Source organism: Epinephelus moara, chromosome 7 (genome assembly GCF_006386435.1).
Source record: "Epinephelus moara isolate mb chromosome 7, YSFRI_EMoa_1.0, whole genome shotgun sequence".
Lineage (NCBI taxonomy): Eukaryota > Metazoa > Chordata > Actinopteri > Perciformes > Serranidae > Epinephelus > Epinephelus moara.
In genome coordinates this window covers 18246670-18265222 of record NC_065512.1, presented here as the reverse complement: position 1 = coordinate 18265222, position 18553 = coordinate 18246670, and the positions used below count along the sequence as shown (strand labels likewise).

The window sequence follows — 18553 nt, the reverse complement described above, 5'->3', positions numbered from 1 at the left end:
AGTGCTTGTTTGTGATGTGACGGGGAGGAGGAGCAGGAGAGGGAGGGGAACGAAAACACAAGAGGCGAGTGGCTTTCTTAAATAACATCATTATTTATTGCATGTGTCTATAAAGAATCAATACAATCTAAAGCAATGAACTAAGTTTAAATTATCATCTCTTAGTAGCATCACAATATGCAAGATATGAAATATTTACAGTGAAAGACACAGCAAAGAGAAGCCCATATCGTAACCTTTAGATGCTGAATAAAAACTTGAAACATTATCCAAATGCAAAACACTGCTCAAAACACCAAGAGGCTCGATTAGCAAAAAACAAACACAAAAAAAAAGTTTTTCATTTCAAATTTGGAGGAAAAAAATGTACAAACAGCAAAAATCTGATTTTTAAGGTTTAACAAACATTATTAACAGTATTTATACATTTGGTACGTCTTTGTAAACTAATTTTCAAAAGTGTAAATATTGCATATATGCCATTTGTGTTGTACCTAAATAACAAGAATTAATTATGTCAAGTATTAATGATTTTTCTTTAAAATCTTTTTTTCAGAATTACAGCATTAGAAAATGTCCTCATAGTGGCATCCATTTCACAAGACTATCCCATGACAGTAAAAAAAAAAAAAAAAAGTCAAAGCAAAACCATACTGGTTAGCATATAACTTAATTAGTGCTTTTGTTGTATCAGAAAGTTCACTCAAACACATACTATGTACAGTACAAACAACATAAGTTATTTAACTTAACATCTCTCAAAGTTTCTCAGCGTTTGCGTAAATGTAATTCTCTGTAACACCGCACTATTTACAGTATATAGGCAACGGTTAAGTACCAGTGAATTCAGATAAATAAAGAGATACTTCCCCTGCTTTGTTTCTTGTATTCGGCTTGTATCTGTGTCATAGTTTCGATTCAGTACCTCTGCATGTTTCATTGTTGGTGTTGCAGTTGCTGTAGTGTTTGTTGGCTTGTGTGTTCCCAAGCTCGGAACACAGCGTGTACTACATTCAATGTGTCTTGTGTTACAATCTAGAAAGTTTGTAAGTGCAAGACCATGCATTAGCTCCGGCGTGTCCCGTCTGGCTCTCTCTCAGCTCAAAGTGGATTCAAGCTACTGAGCGGCTCGATGCATTTGCCACATTGTTCAGCGCTGTGTGACAGAGCTCCGCAATGAGGCATCAGGTGAGAAAAACGTACGATTCTACGCTGTCCAGTTACTTAAATAACTTCAAACATTCATGTCCCTTTTCCTGGCAGGTCATAACATCCTGCAGGCTGTGTGGGTGTGCAGGGTATCACAGGTGAACAGTGGCTGAGTAGGTAAAGTGTGTAAATGTGCTGAGACTTGGGCTCAGATAGGCCACAGATCTGGTGCTCAGGTCCAGTTAGACCTGGTCCATGCTGCAGTGTTTGGATGTGTGACGCCTGCATGCAATGTCAGGCGTTCCTCTAAAGTCCTCTGAGTATTCTGTTGGGGTGTATGAATCCTCCATCTCAGGCATATTAATAAATATATTACTCTGGATCTTTTATACATAATCTTGTCATAAATGTAAGGTGGAGAAAGAAGGAACTTAATCTCAGAGAGGCTGCCTCTCATTCGGCTCTGATGAACATTCAGTCTACAAGATGATCGGTTAAATCTTTGATATACTGCGTGTTTGTAGGTCCAAACTTAAAAAGGTCCATCAGACGGGGGCTGATGGCTCGAGTAAGGCTTTGGATTGGTGATTTTTAAAAAACATTCACCTCTGAAAATAAATATTTTATATATATTTGTACTGTGTGAATTGGTACCAACCTGGGTTTTGCTGAGGTAGGGTTTTCTTTTTTTTGTTTGTTTTGAGCAAATGTTAACTTTGATTTTTAAATATGTTCATAAATGCCACCTCTTTTTGCAGTACAATCTGTGTACAAATTCACACACACACTTCATTGAATGCATACATACATGATAAATAAATAAATATATGTAATCTGTATGCATGAAAGGGTTTGTTTCTTTTTTGCTTGTATGTGTGTGCACACTTTGCTCTCCAGGTTTGGTTCACAGGTTTTTCAGGTGAGAGTATCCGGCAACTATTGGCTGAAGCCAAAAGACCAGCTGAAAGTGTGTGAATGGCAATAATAACAATAATAATCAATAAGTAAAATAACAATATACTGCAGAATAATTTTGCAGGCCTATGCACAGAGATAAATAGTACCTATCTATAGTTAGAGTTAATAGTCCGTTTAAGTTCTTGTTATTCTTTTAAGTAATCTAGTACAGCAGCAGCGATGGCGCCTGAATGTTTTGGTGCCGAGGAAAGCGGAGGGAAGATTTGGGGCAAGGGTCAAGTGTCCGTGTTGCCATGGTGATGGCCGTCCCCATGACCCTCGAAGGCGGCAAAGAGGTCAAAGGACATCGACTGCAGCACATGGTCCAGCTGTCGCTGTGGCGACCTCGTCACTTGGCTGCAGCGAAACCCTACGTTCACAGGAAAAGGTGGGGGGAGAGGGGGGGCCCGTCAGCCCTCATTCTGAAAGAAGAAGAAAAAAACAAAAGTGAGTCACAGACATGAAGTTTAATCTTACTGAATGAGATTTCTTGTTCAATACTCCCTTCAGAAACTTAATTTAAGCGTGTGTACGTACAGTATATGTGATTTATTACGTAGGATGGAGTAATGGAGGCAGAGGTGGAGTTCAAATGGATAACCCCACTCTGTTACCAAGTAAGGAATAAGTGCTCTCCAAGCGGCCTGCCTTTGTGTGTATGTGTGTGTGCGTGTGAGTGTGTCTGTATTCCTCAGCTGGTAGACACTGGAGTGGCAGGTGCTTTCACGGCAGGGGAAAAACAGAGTGGCATTTAGCACTGTGCAGCTGACACAGAGCAGTCTCCAGTGATGGCAAAATAGACAGCAACAACACTCCCACGCGCCGACAAACACACACCCAGGTATTCCTGACTGCATACCTACGGAAGTCAAATAAACAAAAAAAAACCTCCAGGTTCACTCCCACACACACACACACACACACACACACACACTACAGCTGTATATTCTCAAATACTCTGAAAACCCTGGGTCTTCACAGTGTCACTTTTCTCCCAGTGGAAAGCTGTGCTGACCCATGCCCCGGTGTACTTGTTTGTGAGGTTTCATTTGCATGCAGAGCTATCAAATGGGAGCGGAAGTCTTGGCTGACACACACACACACACACACACACACACACACACACGCACAAAGCCCCTCTCGGCGGCTGCATTTCTTCCCTCACTCGCTGTCTCCTCTCCCTCTTCCCCAGCCATGAACAAGAGCTGTTTTCACAAAGCTGGATGTGACCGTCATTCTCGAAAACAAACCTTTCATTCAGAGTCCTCACTGTTACCCCCTCCTCAACTACTCCCACCATAAACACACACACACACGTCTGTTCTCTCTCTGTGGCCTATACATACATGCTGTAGGGGAAAATCAGAAGCTAATGTCAAAGCTTTATGGACAGTTGACACAAAACCAAAACATCAGAGCGAGAAAAACAACAAGTTGAAGATGCATTTCCACAGATGTTAAGGGATGTCTGAGATGTAAAAATATGGAGCCACAGAGTTAATTTCAACGACAAAATAATTGATTTTCCTCCCGAGGCCACCTGTGCTGGCTGAGCTCTGTCTACACGCTGCCATGGGTATCAGAGACAGAAGAAAATAGAAACACTGGGGTTGGAAGTGGTGGAAAAACCACAGTAACAGAATCAACCTGACAGAGAGGAACGGGAATGCAGTGAGGTCATGGGACCGACGGTCCATAACAATCCATGTGTGTGTGTGTGTGGGGGTGTGTGTGGGTGTGTGAGTGTGTTTCTGGAGGGGCTGGGCCAGTCAGTGGCCTGTAGAGGCAGACACTTGGGTGAGAATGACTGAGATCTGCCGGGAAGGAGAGCTGAATCACTAACAGCTCAGATTAGCAACCAGGTGTAGCCGTGTACATGAGCGCTCAAAAACATTATTATTACTGTATGAACAATGGCGCAATTGCACAATGTGGCGTATGCAGACTCGCCATACACACACACACACTGCTATTCAAACACATGCTGATCGGAGAAAAGTGTGGGTGGGCAGGGAGATTTGGGGAGGGGGTGTTATTGAGAGAAGGGGACAGTGGTCCAGCGGGAGAATGAACCCAATGGCTTCAACCCCTCCTCTTTTTTGGAGCACACACACACACACCCCTCCCAACAACCCGCGTCTGTGCCCCCTGTCCCAACACACACACACACACACACACACACACACACACACACACACACACACTCAAGCTCTGTTCATTATTTATTTAGTTCTCACAGGCTAAATTTAGCCATGCTCCATTCAGGACTAGGACACACACACACACACACACACACACACACACTCTGGTGCTTCAGAAGCAGAGTAAACACGTCCCCATGTCTGTTGATGCATCGCCTGCTCGAGTAGCTCTGTGTTGCTGCTAAGCTTAATGAATGAGCTTTTAAGGGAACCGCTCCAACTGCGTTTCTGGTTTCTGAGCAGCGAGGAAGGGGATCGTCAACCGTTTTTTATTGCAGGTACGCTGGGAACTCTGCAAACAACGAAACTGATGTTACGAGCAGGTTTCCTCCTACACATCAGCAGGCTCAGATCTGCTCTGTTTACATTCCTGCCCTGCTGGCTCATCCCTGATCTACAGCAGCGCTCCATCAAACAAACTGTGACTGACTCTTCACCTCTGACCTCCCACAAAAACAACCACTGTTAACTCTATTATCCTGATGACTCATTACTACATACATTCCATTTAATTATTGTGATTTTTTTTTTTTTTAAAGGAACACTTCACCAAAAATATGACCAACTGTAAATCAATTACCCACTGCCTGTTACCCTGAAATAATGAAGAAAACTTTGTTTTTCCTGCATGCCTCCACGGTGAACGGAGAATCCAAAAAAGGTGAACATTCTTTGTGAATTGAAGTAAATGGGGTCCGCATATTACAACAGCAAAACTATATCACAACATGTCTTTACCAACATGCACACAACTTGTGCAGTATAAGCCAAGTCTCACCTATCCAGTTGCATGCACAATACTTCCCAAACACATGCAGTTTTCCTGAAACATTGTAACTTAAGACTCATGTACGGCCAAATTGGGTGCAATTTGAACTCAAGTGGTGCTCATAGGTGGATGCATGCTCAGGCACACTCAGGGCACACTACTCCCAGGTGGAAGTGCTTGATACTGTTACGTTTGTAGTGAAAATGAATGTGTTTCATGGAAGTATGACTTGAATTATACTGCACAAGCTGTGTGAGAGTGCGGTAATTGATTGATATACAAATGGTTACTTTGTAGGTGACGTATTCTTTAAAACACCAATGGCTGTAACTACCAATTACTTTCATTTGTTCTTGATTTACAGCTAATTGCAGTTTCCCAGAGCCAAAGCTGACAAATGAAAATGTCTTGCCAACAGTGTAAAACCCAAATAATTTAATTTGACTATCACATACAACAAAGACAAGCAGAAAGTCCTCACAGCTGAGAGCTTATCATATGCTCAACAATATACTATACCTCTATGGAGATTCATTAGTAGAGTATCTGGAACCTGTGAGATAGTGAGGCGTTTGACGAGCTGGACTATTTATGAATGAAAAACAAATCTGCCAGATGTCATTAGACTGAGCTTACCTGCTGTGTGTGTGTGTGTGTGTGTGTGTGTGTGTGTGTGTGTGGGTGTGTGTGTGTGTTTTGTGTGTAAGCACTACATAGCTCTATCTCTTCCTCATCCTCTAGACAAAACAAGCTACTCAACAATGTCTAATCCTGAAGTGAATGTAATCCGTCTTACCTCCAAGCTAAATTGAGGATATGGTAGGTTGACTTTGTTTTTATCTAGCGCTGGAACATCCCGCCCTACTTTACTCCCAAGAGTTATGTATCAGACGACCGGGAGCGCTATGTGTGTGTGCCTGCAGGGTAGGGGTGTACGGGACAGGTGAGGACAAAGACTGTATGTTCTTTAAAATACAGTACATGATCAAATAATCGAGTAGCGGTATTGTTGGCAGAATCAAATGTTCTCGGCTTAAAATAGACTCTTTGGCTGCAAAATGAAAACCTACTACTTGCATAACAGGTTCACCAGAAAGAGCGCTTTCTATGTGACATGCGGTATTTACGATAATGATATGTGCACAAACTCGCTGCATTCATGGCTGCCAAAAAATATCAAACCAAGAAGAAAATCATGTCACTTCAGTTCCCTCTTGCGTTATTATTGTTTAGCAGCCCGCTCTTGATTGTCAGACCTTCTCGTCAGCCCATGAACACATCACAACAAAAGATTTAGATGGCTGCAGCTATTGGTATTATTTTGATTTTCGATTAATCTGATGATTGTTTTTTGGATACTCCGACAAATGTTGTCTAAAGAAATACCACAAAATTGCGAAAAAAATCAAAGTGACATTATCAGATCGACTGTCCAAAACAATTCAATGATAAAAACCAAAGACAAGAAACTTCCCCTGATATTTGTGAAGGAGGAAGAAAGCGGAGAAAGTTTTAAGCCTTACTTGACAAATGCCTTAAATGATAAATCAGTTATGAAAATAGCTGCCGATTAATTTTCTGTCACTTGACTTATCCATTAATCATTGCAGGTCTTGACATCGCAAATCAATCTTTCAAACCAGTTCGCAATTAGCTGTGAGTTATTGTTGTTAGCAGTGTCAAATAAACAAAGCAGCAAGATGTGTGAGAGTCTTGTTAGTGGCTCTGATCAGATATGATTAGCTAATTGTTTAATGCATCGTTAGACAATCCTCTGTGGCCTCTGGTGTGAAAAGCCAATCAGAGACAGTCCACTGAGGTCAGATTACAACAGGAAAAACACAGGGCTCAAACACACCGGTGTGGAGAAGGTGTGTGTGTGTGTTTAGGGGGGGAGGGAGTTGGATCACATGATTTCGGAAAAACAGAAACCAATGCCTGGAGAGAAGAAGGGGAGAAATGGGGAGAAATGGGGGAGGAGGATGCAGGGGGGGGTTGGTGTATGGCTTCTTGAAGCTGCCTCGCCACACCCCCACCTTCTCCCCTGTTGTTGTTGTGGCAGATGGTGGCCAGCCATTAGCGTATTGTCACTCTCCTCTGAAGGGCCAGATAACCAGTGAGCACTGCTTGGCAGGGCAGGTGCAAAAAACCCCTGACCCCCCCACCCCTCTACCATCTGCTGATGCCTGCGTACATGTACGCACACAGGAGAGGAAGACACACAGACAAAGTGGAAATGTGTGTGTGTGTTTTGGTGGTGGTGGTGGGGCAGTCTGGGTCCACAAATGAAAGGCATGGAGAGTGTGAGTCAGTCTCCCCTGTCTGCACCCACGCTTTTAGCCAGAGAGAGAAACATAGATAGATGAGGACAGAGGTGGGAATAGGAGGTGACAGGAGGATGATAAGGCAGCTTAAATGGAGAAAAGAGAAGTCGCGGGAGAGATTTACTCTAAAAGGATGAGAACAGCTAAAGAATGGGAGTGAAAAGTTGTAAACTCCCGGTTTTGTTTTCGCAGCAGAGATAGAGGTGTGTGGATTTCTGGAAATGTCCCTCTTGCGATAGCCCTCCCCCCGCTCAGAGTCTCTCACACACGCAGCGCTAGTTCAAAGGTCAAGAAACTGACATTGTCGACAGGGCCAGGAGGCGTGCACTGAAAGCTAAACAGCCCCTCTCCTCTGCCCCATCACAGCCCCTCTCCCTGCACGTCATGTCAGGGCCAAAACCCAAACAACAACAGTATAACCTCTCAACTAACACACCCAACTGAGCCACATGAAAAAACCTCCAGAAGGCAAAATCTGCTTAGGAGCTGAGGAGCAATGTCTCCCTCCCTCTCTGCCTCCCCCGGACAACTTCAGATGTCAAATGAGGACAGGTGATTTGATTTCCTTAATCTACCCATGTCAAATTGATGTACTGCCGGGAATGCAAACTATAGTTCACTCAGTGATGACAAGAGAATGCGGTACAGCCTGTCATCTTGTAATGAACAGTCATGCCCTCTTTTTCCTCTCACACACTTAAGCAACAGAGGGGTTTTTGTGTTTCAGTGAGAGCATCAATGACCAGCCACCCTGGTCACATCCCTGATCAGAGAGCCGAGTCATTCACTATTATGTACAAGGGTATTTGTTTGTTACGAAGGGCTTATGTAACCAAGATACAGTAGCAAAGGCCAGTTCTTACCAGAACGACACTGATCTCTATCTGTTACTGTGTTTCTTTTCTTCCTCTCCTTGCTACTCCTCCATTCCTCCCCCTCACTCACTCCCTCCCTCCCTCTCAACAGCTCAATTGTCTATTTTGTTGTACGTGAAAAACAAAACAAGTCATCCATCCTTCACTATTGTTCCCTCACCTTCCTCCTCCCCTGCTCTTGTAACCTTGGACAAACGTCCCCGCTGGGGTACAGAAGTTCAATATCTGGGTCCTGTCCTCTAACACACAGGAGTGCCGGGACACAATTGGACAATAAGTTGTAGGTATGGCTCACCAGTATGTGCATGTGCCTGGTAAAAGTCATGTATACATACAAACATTAGTCACTGCCCCCTCCTGTGTAAAACTGTTTCATTAGTGTGTTTGTNCCCCCCCCCCACCCCACCCCCCCCTCTGAGTCCATCCCTCCAGGTTAGAAAAACAAGTGAGCATTCACCTCTCCCAGCAACCTTTGCACACTGCCCGCATTCCAGTCCTGAAACCCAGTACCTGACAATTGATAAACAACTGACTCACTTGTTTTTCTGGGGAACCCGATGACTTGCACCAAGCCCCATGCTGGCTGCACTCACAGCATGAGAGCCAGCGGAGACAGAGACAAAGAGAGACAACTTCGTTGTGAAATCACAAACAGCAATTAAACTCTTGTATTTCACCATCAGGAACACTGCCTCCTGACTCACGATGATCCTGACACTGACTGTTTTCTTTTCAAACAACAGCAACTTCTGACATGCCCCTGCTAGGTCATCTATCCCTGTAAATAACCCCTGCCGTTTACAGATACATGAAAAGCCACCGATGCATCTCTGAACAAAATGAGGTGAAAGGTAATATTTAGATGTCAACTGTTCCTCCTCACAAAGACACTTAGTGATAAGGATTTCATGGCTTGTTCACACACACATACCAGTCTTATAAAAGCTACAATATACTGTTATACAATCAAAACTAAAGTTGTTTTTTTCTGCCTGTTCTAGCTTCTTCCATGTGCGCATCATGTGTAGCGCTGCATGCGTCACTGGCTCAGACTAGATGTTTTTTGATATACTGACGTGGAATAAAACTGCGTCACTGAGGGAAGACCAGTGCAGACCATTCACACAAACACACAGCAGCAGCATCAAGCAAGTCAGTCAGAGTAAAATAGAACAAGTATGGCCATAGATTTCAAAATAAGGTTGCAGAAGCATCTATATACATCAAGTGAATCCTGACTTAAAATTGAAAAACGACCCCCTACAGGAAGATTGACACCCATTGAGTGCAAAAGCATAATGCTCCAGAGAATGTGGATGTATTTTTGCTGTTTTTCACACTTCGCTTTTTATGTCTGAGCTTTAATTTGGAAGGAAACATCCTGGTATTCCGGTGCTTCTGCTCTAATATCTCTCTGCAATATGTAGCAGATCAAAGACCGAGCAAACAGCCCTCCTCAGTATCAAGCAGCCTTGCGATTTGTCGATGTGTCATGGGTGTGACAAGTAGGTGACTAATCCTATCTAAACATCGCAGCCTACACCCAACAGCAATGTTCATAACTTTATTTCCCTCGGCTCCCGTAGCCTGCGTTTACAAACTAAAAAACTGCCATTCTAAGACACACCATGTGTCGGTATGTAACCACTGGTGATGTAAAGAGGAAGTAGGTTGCTTCTTTTGATTATGTAACACTATGGGTCGTTATTTGTAACGACTATGGCCAGTGGCTTCATGTCTAATTTTAACAGCAAAGACATAAACAAGTAGTGTGATATTTAAATTAATGTGGACAAGGATGTAATATTGCTCTCCAGGAAAACAACAAACACTCTGTATCAGTATAAGCAGTCAGTGGGTTAAATTCACAGTCAGTGTTAAAGACACACACTCAGCTGCAGACACACAAACGAAACTGTTTGGTTTCAGCGTGTTCCCTTAATCATGATTCTCAACTTTAGAATGAAAATGAGCTCGGAAGTGCTGCTTGGCAACGAGCAGCCTACCTCTGCAGGGTACACAGTAGCCCTGAGGCGGATCTCTATCCTACTCCTAAGCCCTGACACCACTCCCTTCATGAATGAAAACCTACTGAATGAATGAGTGTGTGACATACATGAAAACACTCACCTTTCACAGCAGCAGCAGTCTCCTTGAATCCCATGCTGGCGTAGGGGCTAGTGTTGAAACCATTCATGCCCCCTTTGCAGCCACAGGCGTTCTTGAACCTCAGCAGTCCATCACAACCTCCTAACCGGCACCCTCCGAGGTTTCCCTCCATCAAGTTTAAGGCAATGTAGTTGAGTCCGTTTTGATAACCAGCTGACATCTCCCTGCACATGGGGCTGTTGCTGCCATAGTCCTCGTCAGAGCCCTCAGAGCTGCAAACAGTGTGGGATACATTCTCTACAGAGGCAGAGCTGTGCCGTTTGGTGTCATGAGCAAAGGATGGGCACACTGGTGTGACAGTGGTGGTGGAGGAGAAGGTCTCAGAACTGTGCCGCCGGCGCCCCTGAGGGTCAGCTCGGATCACTTTGGCACCCCTGTGTGGATCCAAGAGGGTGACAGATAATGAAGGACCCCCGAGGAGAAAAGAGTCCACTGGCACAGGGGGCACCCCGTCCACAATGGTGCTGTCAAGGCTGAGTCTCTGGACGCAGGCGGTGGGGCTGGTGGGAAGGGGAGCAGCATCAGTGGTGCAGAGAGCAGGTAGAGGGGCAGGGGGACTGAAAGTCATCTCAGTGTAGTCATCCTTGACCGATGCAGGCTGACAGACCAGGCTCACCTGCTGTTGGAGAGGATATTCATCAACCATCCCCCTCTCCTCTGCCTGTCTCTCTAAGCTTTTTATCTCTTCTTTCTCCTCGCCTCCCTGCATGTTCTGCTGGGCGCTCACCAGACTAGGACAAGATAAGACTTCAGGCTTGTGTTTTAGGCACCCTGCAGGGGGGGAACCCCCAGGCTGGTGTGAGCCAAGGTGACCCGTGGAGCTGACGTCGACATTAGCATAGTCTGAAAGTGGCAGGGATCCCTTCTCTGCACACATTAAACTCACAGAAGACTCAGAGCTCTCTGACACTGTAGATGACAGCGGGTCACGAGCAGCACTACTAAAGTCTATGTTGATGTACTCTCCAGGGCTGCGTGGCTCTGAGGGAAGCGGGTGTTCATTCATACATGGTAGTGTTCTGAGGGATTCCAGAGCCAGGCGGGTGGGCCGACACACCCTACTCCGGTGTACCAGACCTCCATCAACCCGAGCCACTCTGAGAGGAGACAGGACAGAGGAAGGGGTGCTTGGTGTCCCCGGAGAGCTGCTCGCCACAGAGTCTCCTGGAGAGACAGGACAATTGTTGGATTCCTCTTCTATCCGCTGTCTCTGTAAGCTCATCACCACATACTGGTCTTTGTCTGTGGACCCACTGCGCTGCAACTGGCCTTTAAGTGAGCGTGGTAGCGAGCTGTAAGAATAAGGCTGTCTGTGATGTTGCTGGGGATGTGGATCTCCCCCTGGAGGACTGAGGATGTAGTCTGGGGGTGTGAGAGACACCAGAGGGTCAACGGGGGACATATTCAGATACTCTCCATTGGTGTGCTTTCCATCAGTGCTCTCCACTGACATCTTGGTTCCACACCACATCCGCATATAGCCATTGTCCTCCAGAGAAACACTCCCAGGGAATTCTGTGTGTTGGGCCAGCCCAGCTGAAGTGTGCGTACGGGGGTTGATGATCTGTTTTGGAGCAGAAACACACATGGGGCTCATGGGCATGTAAATGTCATGCTTGGACCCTGGTGTCTGTGGTGCCACACCTGGCATCATGGGCATATAGCCACTGTCACCTTGGAGACTGCTAACGCCGATCTGAACATCCCTGTAATCCTCAGGATAGATCCCTTTAGGGGAGGCAGTGTGGCACCTGCGAGAAGGCTGGCTTCCATTGCTGTACGTGGCCCTCATAAGAGTATATTCATCCAGGGAGGCTGAGGATACCTGGGGGGGACCCCTCTGCTGGCGGGGAGTGGTGAGGGAGTATGTGCGCTTTCGATAAGCCTTGTCCAGCTCTGGTAACCGGCGGTAACCATTCTGCCGTTCCATCACCATGTAGCCGTCAAGCTCGCTGCCATCCCGGGAGGGGGGAGTGTCAGCTTTGAGAGACTCAGGAGTGTTGCTACGGAGAGTGAGAGGTAGCCTCAGGTCTCGTGCGTCCGCAGGGCTGGAGCCATACTCCTCACATGATATGAAACCAGCATCACTGGGGGAGCCTGAGAAAGAGGCACTGCAGCTGGAGGGGCGAGGAGCACTGCTGTCTGGGCAGGATGACAGATTTCCCAGGCTCGGGGTGGCTATGGGTGGGGAGGGAGACAGAGGCATAGACATGGACTTACTGTGCTGAAGGGAGGAGGATTCAAATGTCCGACAAGGGCGCATTGAAATGGTGTGAGATCTGCTCAGGAGGGTCCTGTGGACCCCTGGGCTGAGGGGGCTGCCGCTCACTGACATGGGGCGTGCCATGGTGCCATCGCCCTCGCTGGCTGTGCGTATTCGACAGGAGGAAAATTTGCTCACAGGAGAGGTCATAGCCATGCTGTCGGTGCGTGACCGCCGGGGAAGCCCGGTCTGACTGGGGGGGAGATTGTTCAGGTGCCTCCGTGTCGGCACGGAGATGGGGTTTGTACCAGATGACTGGCTTTTGCTGCGCGGTCGGAATTCCGACAGCTCCTTCATGGCTTTCATTGCCTCGAGGATAGTTTCGTGGATATTTTGCGCCACCACCGAGTCATCAGCCTGCATCCAGAACTCCCCCGGTCCCGTGGCTGCAGATCGACCGACCTCAATGAAGAAAAAGCTGTCAGAATGGCCGCACCTCCGGATATTCATCAGCTGCAAAATGACCGAGGCAACCTCCGAGTTCAGCTTCACAAAGCTGATAGTCCGGCTGGAGAGGCACAGTCTGTATACCCCGGTCAAATTTCTGCTTTGTCCCAAACCTTTGGATTTCAGATTGACTTGCCATACCTCCTTGTAGGCGGCAGTGACCGGCGTTATTACACCGTAGCTCGCTTCGTCGAAGCCAACCAGCGAGGACGCAGAGTTGGACGCTGAGCCGTCGTACACTTTCCCCTCTGCCATTAAATCCGTCAGCACCCGGTACCAGCTCTCCTGCTCCTGCTCGTTTTCTGCCGCTACGGCGAAATACTCGTCCTTGGTATAAAGAGCAATAAGATATTTGTGTTTTGCGTCCGCTCTCTTGTTGATATTGAGACAGCAGTCCAGAGGAATAACTCTCTTCGCGGCCGATTTGTTTTTCCATTTCTTCTCGCTCTCGTAGTACTCCAGCCGGGCAGGGAAACCTTCGCTCGGCTCTTTTAAAACGAAAAAGCGCTTGTGTCCGTGCTTCTGCTTCTTCAGATATCCGCATTTCTTGACATTGTTGCTCGCTGTCGTATTGCTGGGCAATATCGGCTGATCTCCAGTGTTTGGCGGACTCGCCATTCTCGTGTCCTTCGCTATCAGACACAATGCTTTTCCTTTTCCTCGAGCTGCTAAAGAAACGTCGCGCGTTATTTTAATCCTCTATTTCAAGAGCCGGCTGTGCGTGCGTTCGTCTTCTCCCACAGCTGAGCAATAAATAACACATGTCTGCTAGTGTCCGGACTGAGGAGGGGAAACAACATGTGACGAAGTACACATCCAGCTCTGGTGTAGATAAAAAAAGCAGGGAAAGGAGGAGAAAAAATACACACACCGACAGTGGGCGGTGCGCACTCAGCTCATTGGGCTTATTGGTGGAAGCGGGATGAATGCTGGAGTGAGATGGCCCCGTTCAAAGGAGAGGGAGAGAGAAGGAAAAAGCCCTCCTACTATCACTCTGCCCTCTTCCGACTCATTTGAGCGTAGTCAGTCAGGACTTTATTTATAGCAGCTTTGCTCCTGTGAGCCAACATTAGACTACTGTGAAGATTTTTAATACACCAAAGGAAATGTTCCTGACCTATAAACATGTGCGTCATTTAAGGAGGTGGATTATAAAACCCACCAGAATAAATAGTAACCTGAATTAGGCTGAAGGAGCAAAGATTTATTTCTCCTTAATTCTTTTCCTGTTATTGTTTTATTCTCATTGCCTATTCTTATCCCCAGTGATATTTTTCACAGCCCCATGACCATATTTTAACGTGTCTGTAGAGGGAGTCCTTCCAGTGCTCCCCAACTGGTAAACAAGCATCGCCTCGTCGAGACTGCAGCTCTGTGACAGGAATTTAATATTCCCCGTGCGTCGCCCAGCCCGAATACAATCACGATTTAAACGGGATATTCCAGCGCCTTTCCCCCTTTTTCAGAAAGTGTTCAAAGTGTCCGTGATAAATAACAAGTGTAAGAATCTGAGGAGGGCAGATATAGTGCAATGTGCTTTATTGCGTAACGCGGTCGCCTACTGCTTTATTCATGTTTGCCTGGAGCTCCCAAGATAGATACTAGGTCCGTTTCCGACTGCTTTATTTGTATATTTGACTTCCCATTCAGAAAATAGTGCGTGGCGGTGCGACTGATATAATTCAGGATGACAACAACACATTTAAGTAGGTTAAAGCTTGAAGAAATAGACACCCCCTGTCAGCAAAACAGAGGAGTGACCCATATAAGGTTGTATTTATGTATTATATATATAAAAAAAATAAAATAAAAACAATGATGACGCAAAAAAAATTTCTCCTGATCTTGATGCGTCAATGCTGGTGATGTGCGTAATGATGAAATGCGGGAGCCAGCTGGGTACCGTGGTGAGGTTGTGATGATGATGATGATGAGAGTGTGTAACTGACAGCCAATAGCCTTCAACTTCCTGAGGGAATGAGATTCACCTCTTCCGGTCCAGCAGGGGGAAAACAGGCTGCGCAGTGTGTCCTGACAGTAAAATATGCAGGTCAAATGTAGACACAGTGAACGGAGACAGCCGTGGAAATGAAGCTGAATCCTGAACTGTAATTAAGGGGAGATTAGTCCACATTCCAAGTGCCACTCAGAGCACATTATCTGTCAATAATCGGTCATATCACTGCCCTGCCACTTATTAATAGTCATATGTCCCATGATGATAACAAAACTACCCCCCACATCACACACACACATGCCACACCCCCCGCCTTACATCCCCATTTTCCTTCAGATCCCACAGTGCTGGCTCAGCACCACCCTGTCCTCAGCAGCAAGGTCAATTACAATGCCCTGCGCAGGTCAATTATGCCACCAGAAGCAATGATTTGACTACTGCCACTATGAGAAAGGAATCAAATAAGGCAACGACCTCTTTGGACCCGTCCCTCAAATAACCTTTAGCTTACAGATTTTATGTTCTGTGCAGCTGTTTTCTCCTCATTATGTGAGTGTTTACCCCAGCTTTGCCTTAAGTGCTATGGAGGCACATTGATATAAATAGATGGAGCAGAGCTGGCTGCCTAAACCTCCTAGGCTCAGATATCTCCCTGTAGGATGAGGAGGGTTCCCTGTCTGCTGATATTAGGTTTCCTACATGACAGACGTGGGCTTGGATCTGAACTTTCACACTCTCTGATCACAAACAACTACTGCAGGGGTGACTATATTGTGAATGTGATGCTTTATGTATCATTTTCAGCACCTGCAGTCGTTTAAACCTCTGATAAATGATGAATAAATTGTTCCTGTAAGAAGCATTTGAAGTCCACGACAGCTCGCCTTGTATAATACCACGACCTGACTCTGGGAAGATAAACAGAAATCGAGTGGGGGAAGTGTGAAGTGAAAGCAGGGGCAGAAGGAGTGACTCTTTCTTTTTTGCATAACCCATGAAGCATAAGAAATGCAAATCAGCTGTCTATAAAACACCACTAAGGTGGGCGCCTGTCCCATAAACTGTGCTGCTTGCAAACCCAATCTGGTTGTGTCTGTGATGCGTCCTTGCCCTTTTCTTAGGTAACTACATGAATATTTATCACCCTCCAATTTACACAGCATGGTGCATTAATTTACAAGTTAATTAAATGGCCAGCTGAAGCTGATTTACAAGGCTTTAAATGGGCCCTCTCATCGTCTCCTGGTATGAACCCATTAGGTCTTTATAGGTTTATTTATTTAGGGAGGGATAGGGGCGTGACTTTAAAAGGGAAACAGACTACTTTTCAACCATTCCCCCTCTAGCGTTTCCAAGTGGTATTATCATTGGCACCGCTGTCGCAAAGAGCCAACCGGATCGCTTTCTGTTTTCCTCAGATCCTAGCAACCACCAGCAATACAGGACACACTGCATTTTGTTTTACACAGTTACGTTGGTTGTTCCACTGGCGGCCATTTCTGCTACTGGAGATAGTAACTGCAAAGAATATACTCTCTGGAGTAGCGAAAGCCATCAGAGGAAACAAAAACGCTGTTCTCTTCCTTAGTTAGTTGTGCAATGGTTGACACACTTCCTTTGGCTTCCTTTGTGCTGTAAATCAAGCCTTTATTTCCTGGGAAATCGAGCCGGTGGCAGATGTTATGCACAGTGAAAGTGAGGCTGATAGGGATCCAGTCTGAAGCCCAATGGTGTCATTATCCTTTAGCCATTACATCATGCAATCAACATTTACTTCATGATGAAAAGTTGAAGCAAATAAATGACAACTTTTCAACCTTTTTCGCCATTAGCATTTCCAAGAGGTATTATTGTTTGCAGTGCTGTTGCATAAAGATGACTGGATCGCTTTTCATTTTCTTGGGGGCCTAGCAAGTACCACAGTGTCCACAGTTACTGCAGTTGTTCCACCACTTTCCACCCAAACCAGCTCAAATTGATACTGTAGCCGAGGATGGTGAGCTGCTCTTGTACTTATGATGGTAATAAGGTTAATTTCAAAATATCCTCCTGAGACCTGAACTTTGGTTTGGTATGCATTTTTAATTTTTCCTAGCTATTTGGGATCAGTAGGATCTGATAATTATAAAAAACTCAACATTGTCGATGATAATTATGTCCCAATGTCCTCAAATGAGATGATATTAAAGTCCCAATGTCTTTTAACAGTGTCTTAGTGTGTTACTGTTGCTAAAATTGGTCAAATTTGTTGAAAATGACTGTCATATCAAACTACAAACATTATTAAGCATAAATTAACAACCATAAAATGCGGTCAGGTTTTGGACCTTGTTCACTTTTGTGTCAGAATTGGCTGCAGACTGACTTGGCAGAGATGGCTGCCATCTTGTTTTTACATGGATTAGTGTACTGTGCTCTTACTACCACTAGATGGCACAAAAAGTGTCCATGAACAAGGACAACAGGTCTAAGTTAAGTAGAATTAAGTATGAAGCCAAGAAACCCAAAATGTGATGTCCTCATACGTGGACAGAGGGTCTCAGGAGGACATTGTTGTCATAGAAACAAAAACCATGCTTAGCCCATCATCATAAAAGTGCTTGGCGCTGGGCTTAAGTGCTCTCTTGCGACCTGCCAGTTCTTTTTTCCCAGAGAAAAACACCATATGGACACACACCCTAACAATACTCTCAAGTAAATGGGGATCACTACCTGGAAAAACAACAGAAACACTATCCTCTTCCTGTTTTGGTTGCGCAATAGTTGACAAACTTCTATTGTGCTATTAATCTGGTGGCAGACAGAATCGCAAAGTCGCAAAGGCTTATAGGGCACCGATCTAAACACAGATGGTGTTATTATTCTTTAGCCATTACATTGTGCAATCAACATTTACCTCATGATAAGAAGTTAAAGTAAAAAAAAAAAAGTCTATTTCCACTTTAAAGGTGCATCCTCTCACAACAGATTGGTCCTTCTAATTCTGTGGATTTAATATCTTCTTTAAGTGCAAGTGAAGTTAATGCTAGATTTTTAAATGTGAGCAAACAATCAAATCAGGTTAAATAAGCAAAGCATAATCGATTGTCTAAATTCACTCAGTAGCCTGTAGCTTTGAAGACCTAATCTCATTCAGGCTCTTAAGGCTGGTGTTCAAACACAAACAGCCTCTCTTGCCCAATTTGCTGAGTCACAAGCACATAATGTCTCAGTCACCCACCGCTGTCACTGTGTGCAACGATTAGTTTCATAAGCTTTCATAAAGCAGATTAGGATAGCCGATTTGACGAGATAAGATTAAGGGCGGGGGTAAAGATTAGGCTCAGTCATACTCCATTCACTGCCATGTAAGACCCCATCAAATGAACAGCACAAACATGTATTGTTGGCATCCAAACATCTCACACTCCTCACCCCACCTCTGCCTCATCTCATTAGTCAT

General features: G+C 45.3%; 1 protein-coding gene across 1 annotated transcript; it reads right to left on the bottom strand.

Moving 5' to 3' along the window:
• Positions 1-73: 73 nt before the first annotated feature.
• On the bottom strand, positions 74-14155 carry irs2b (insulin receptor substrate 2b). Its single transcript, XM_050048005.1, has 2 exons — positions 10406-14155; positions 74-2528 (listed from the first exon to the last, which is right to left on the bottom strand). Exons 1-2 carry the CDS (start codon positions 13770-13772, stop codon positions 2524-2526), a joined length of 3372 nt encoding a protein of 1123 aa, XP_049903962.1. The 5' UTR covers positions 13773-14155; the 3' UTR covers positions 74-2523.
• Between the last annotated feature and the right edge of the window lie 4398 nt (positions 14156-18553).

Coding starts and splice junctions, on each gene's coding strand:
- irs2b (XM_050048005.1), bottom strand. CDS start 13,772: ATGGCGAGTCCGCCAAACACTGGAGATCAGCCGATATTGCCCAGCAAT.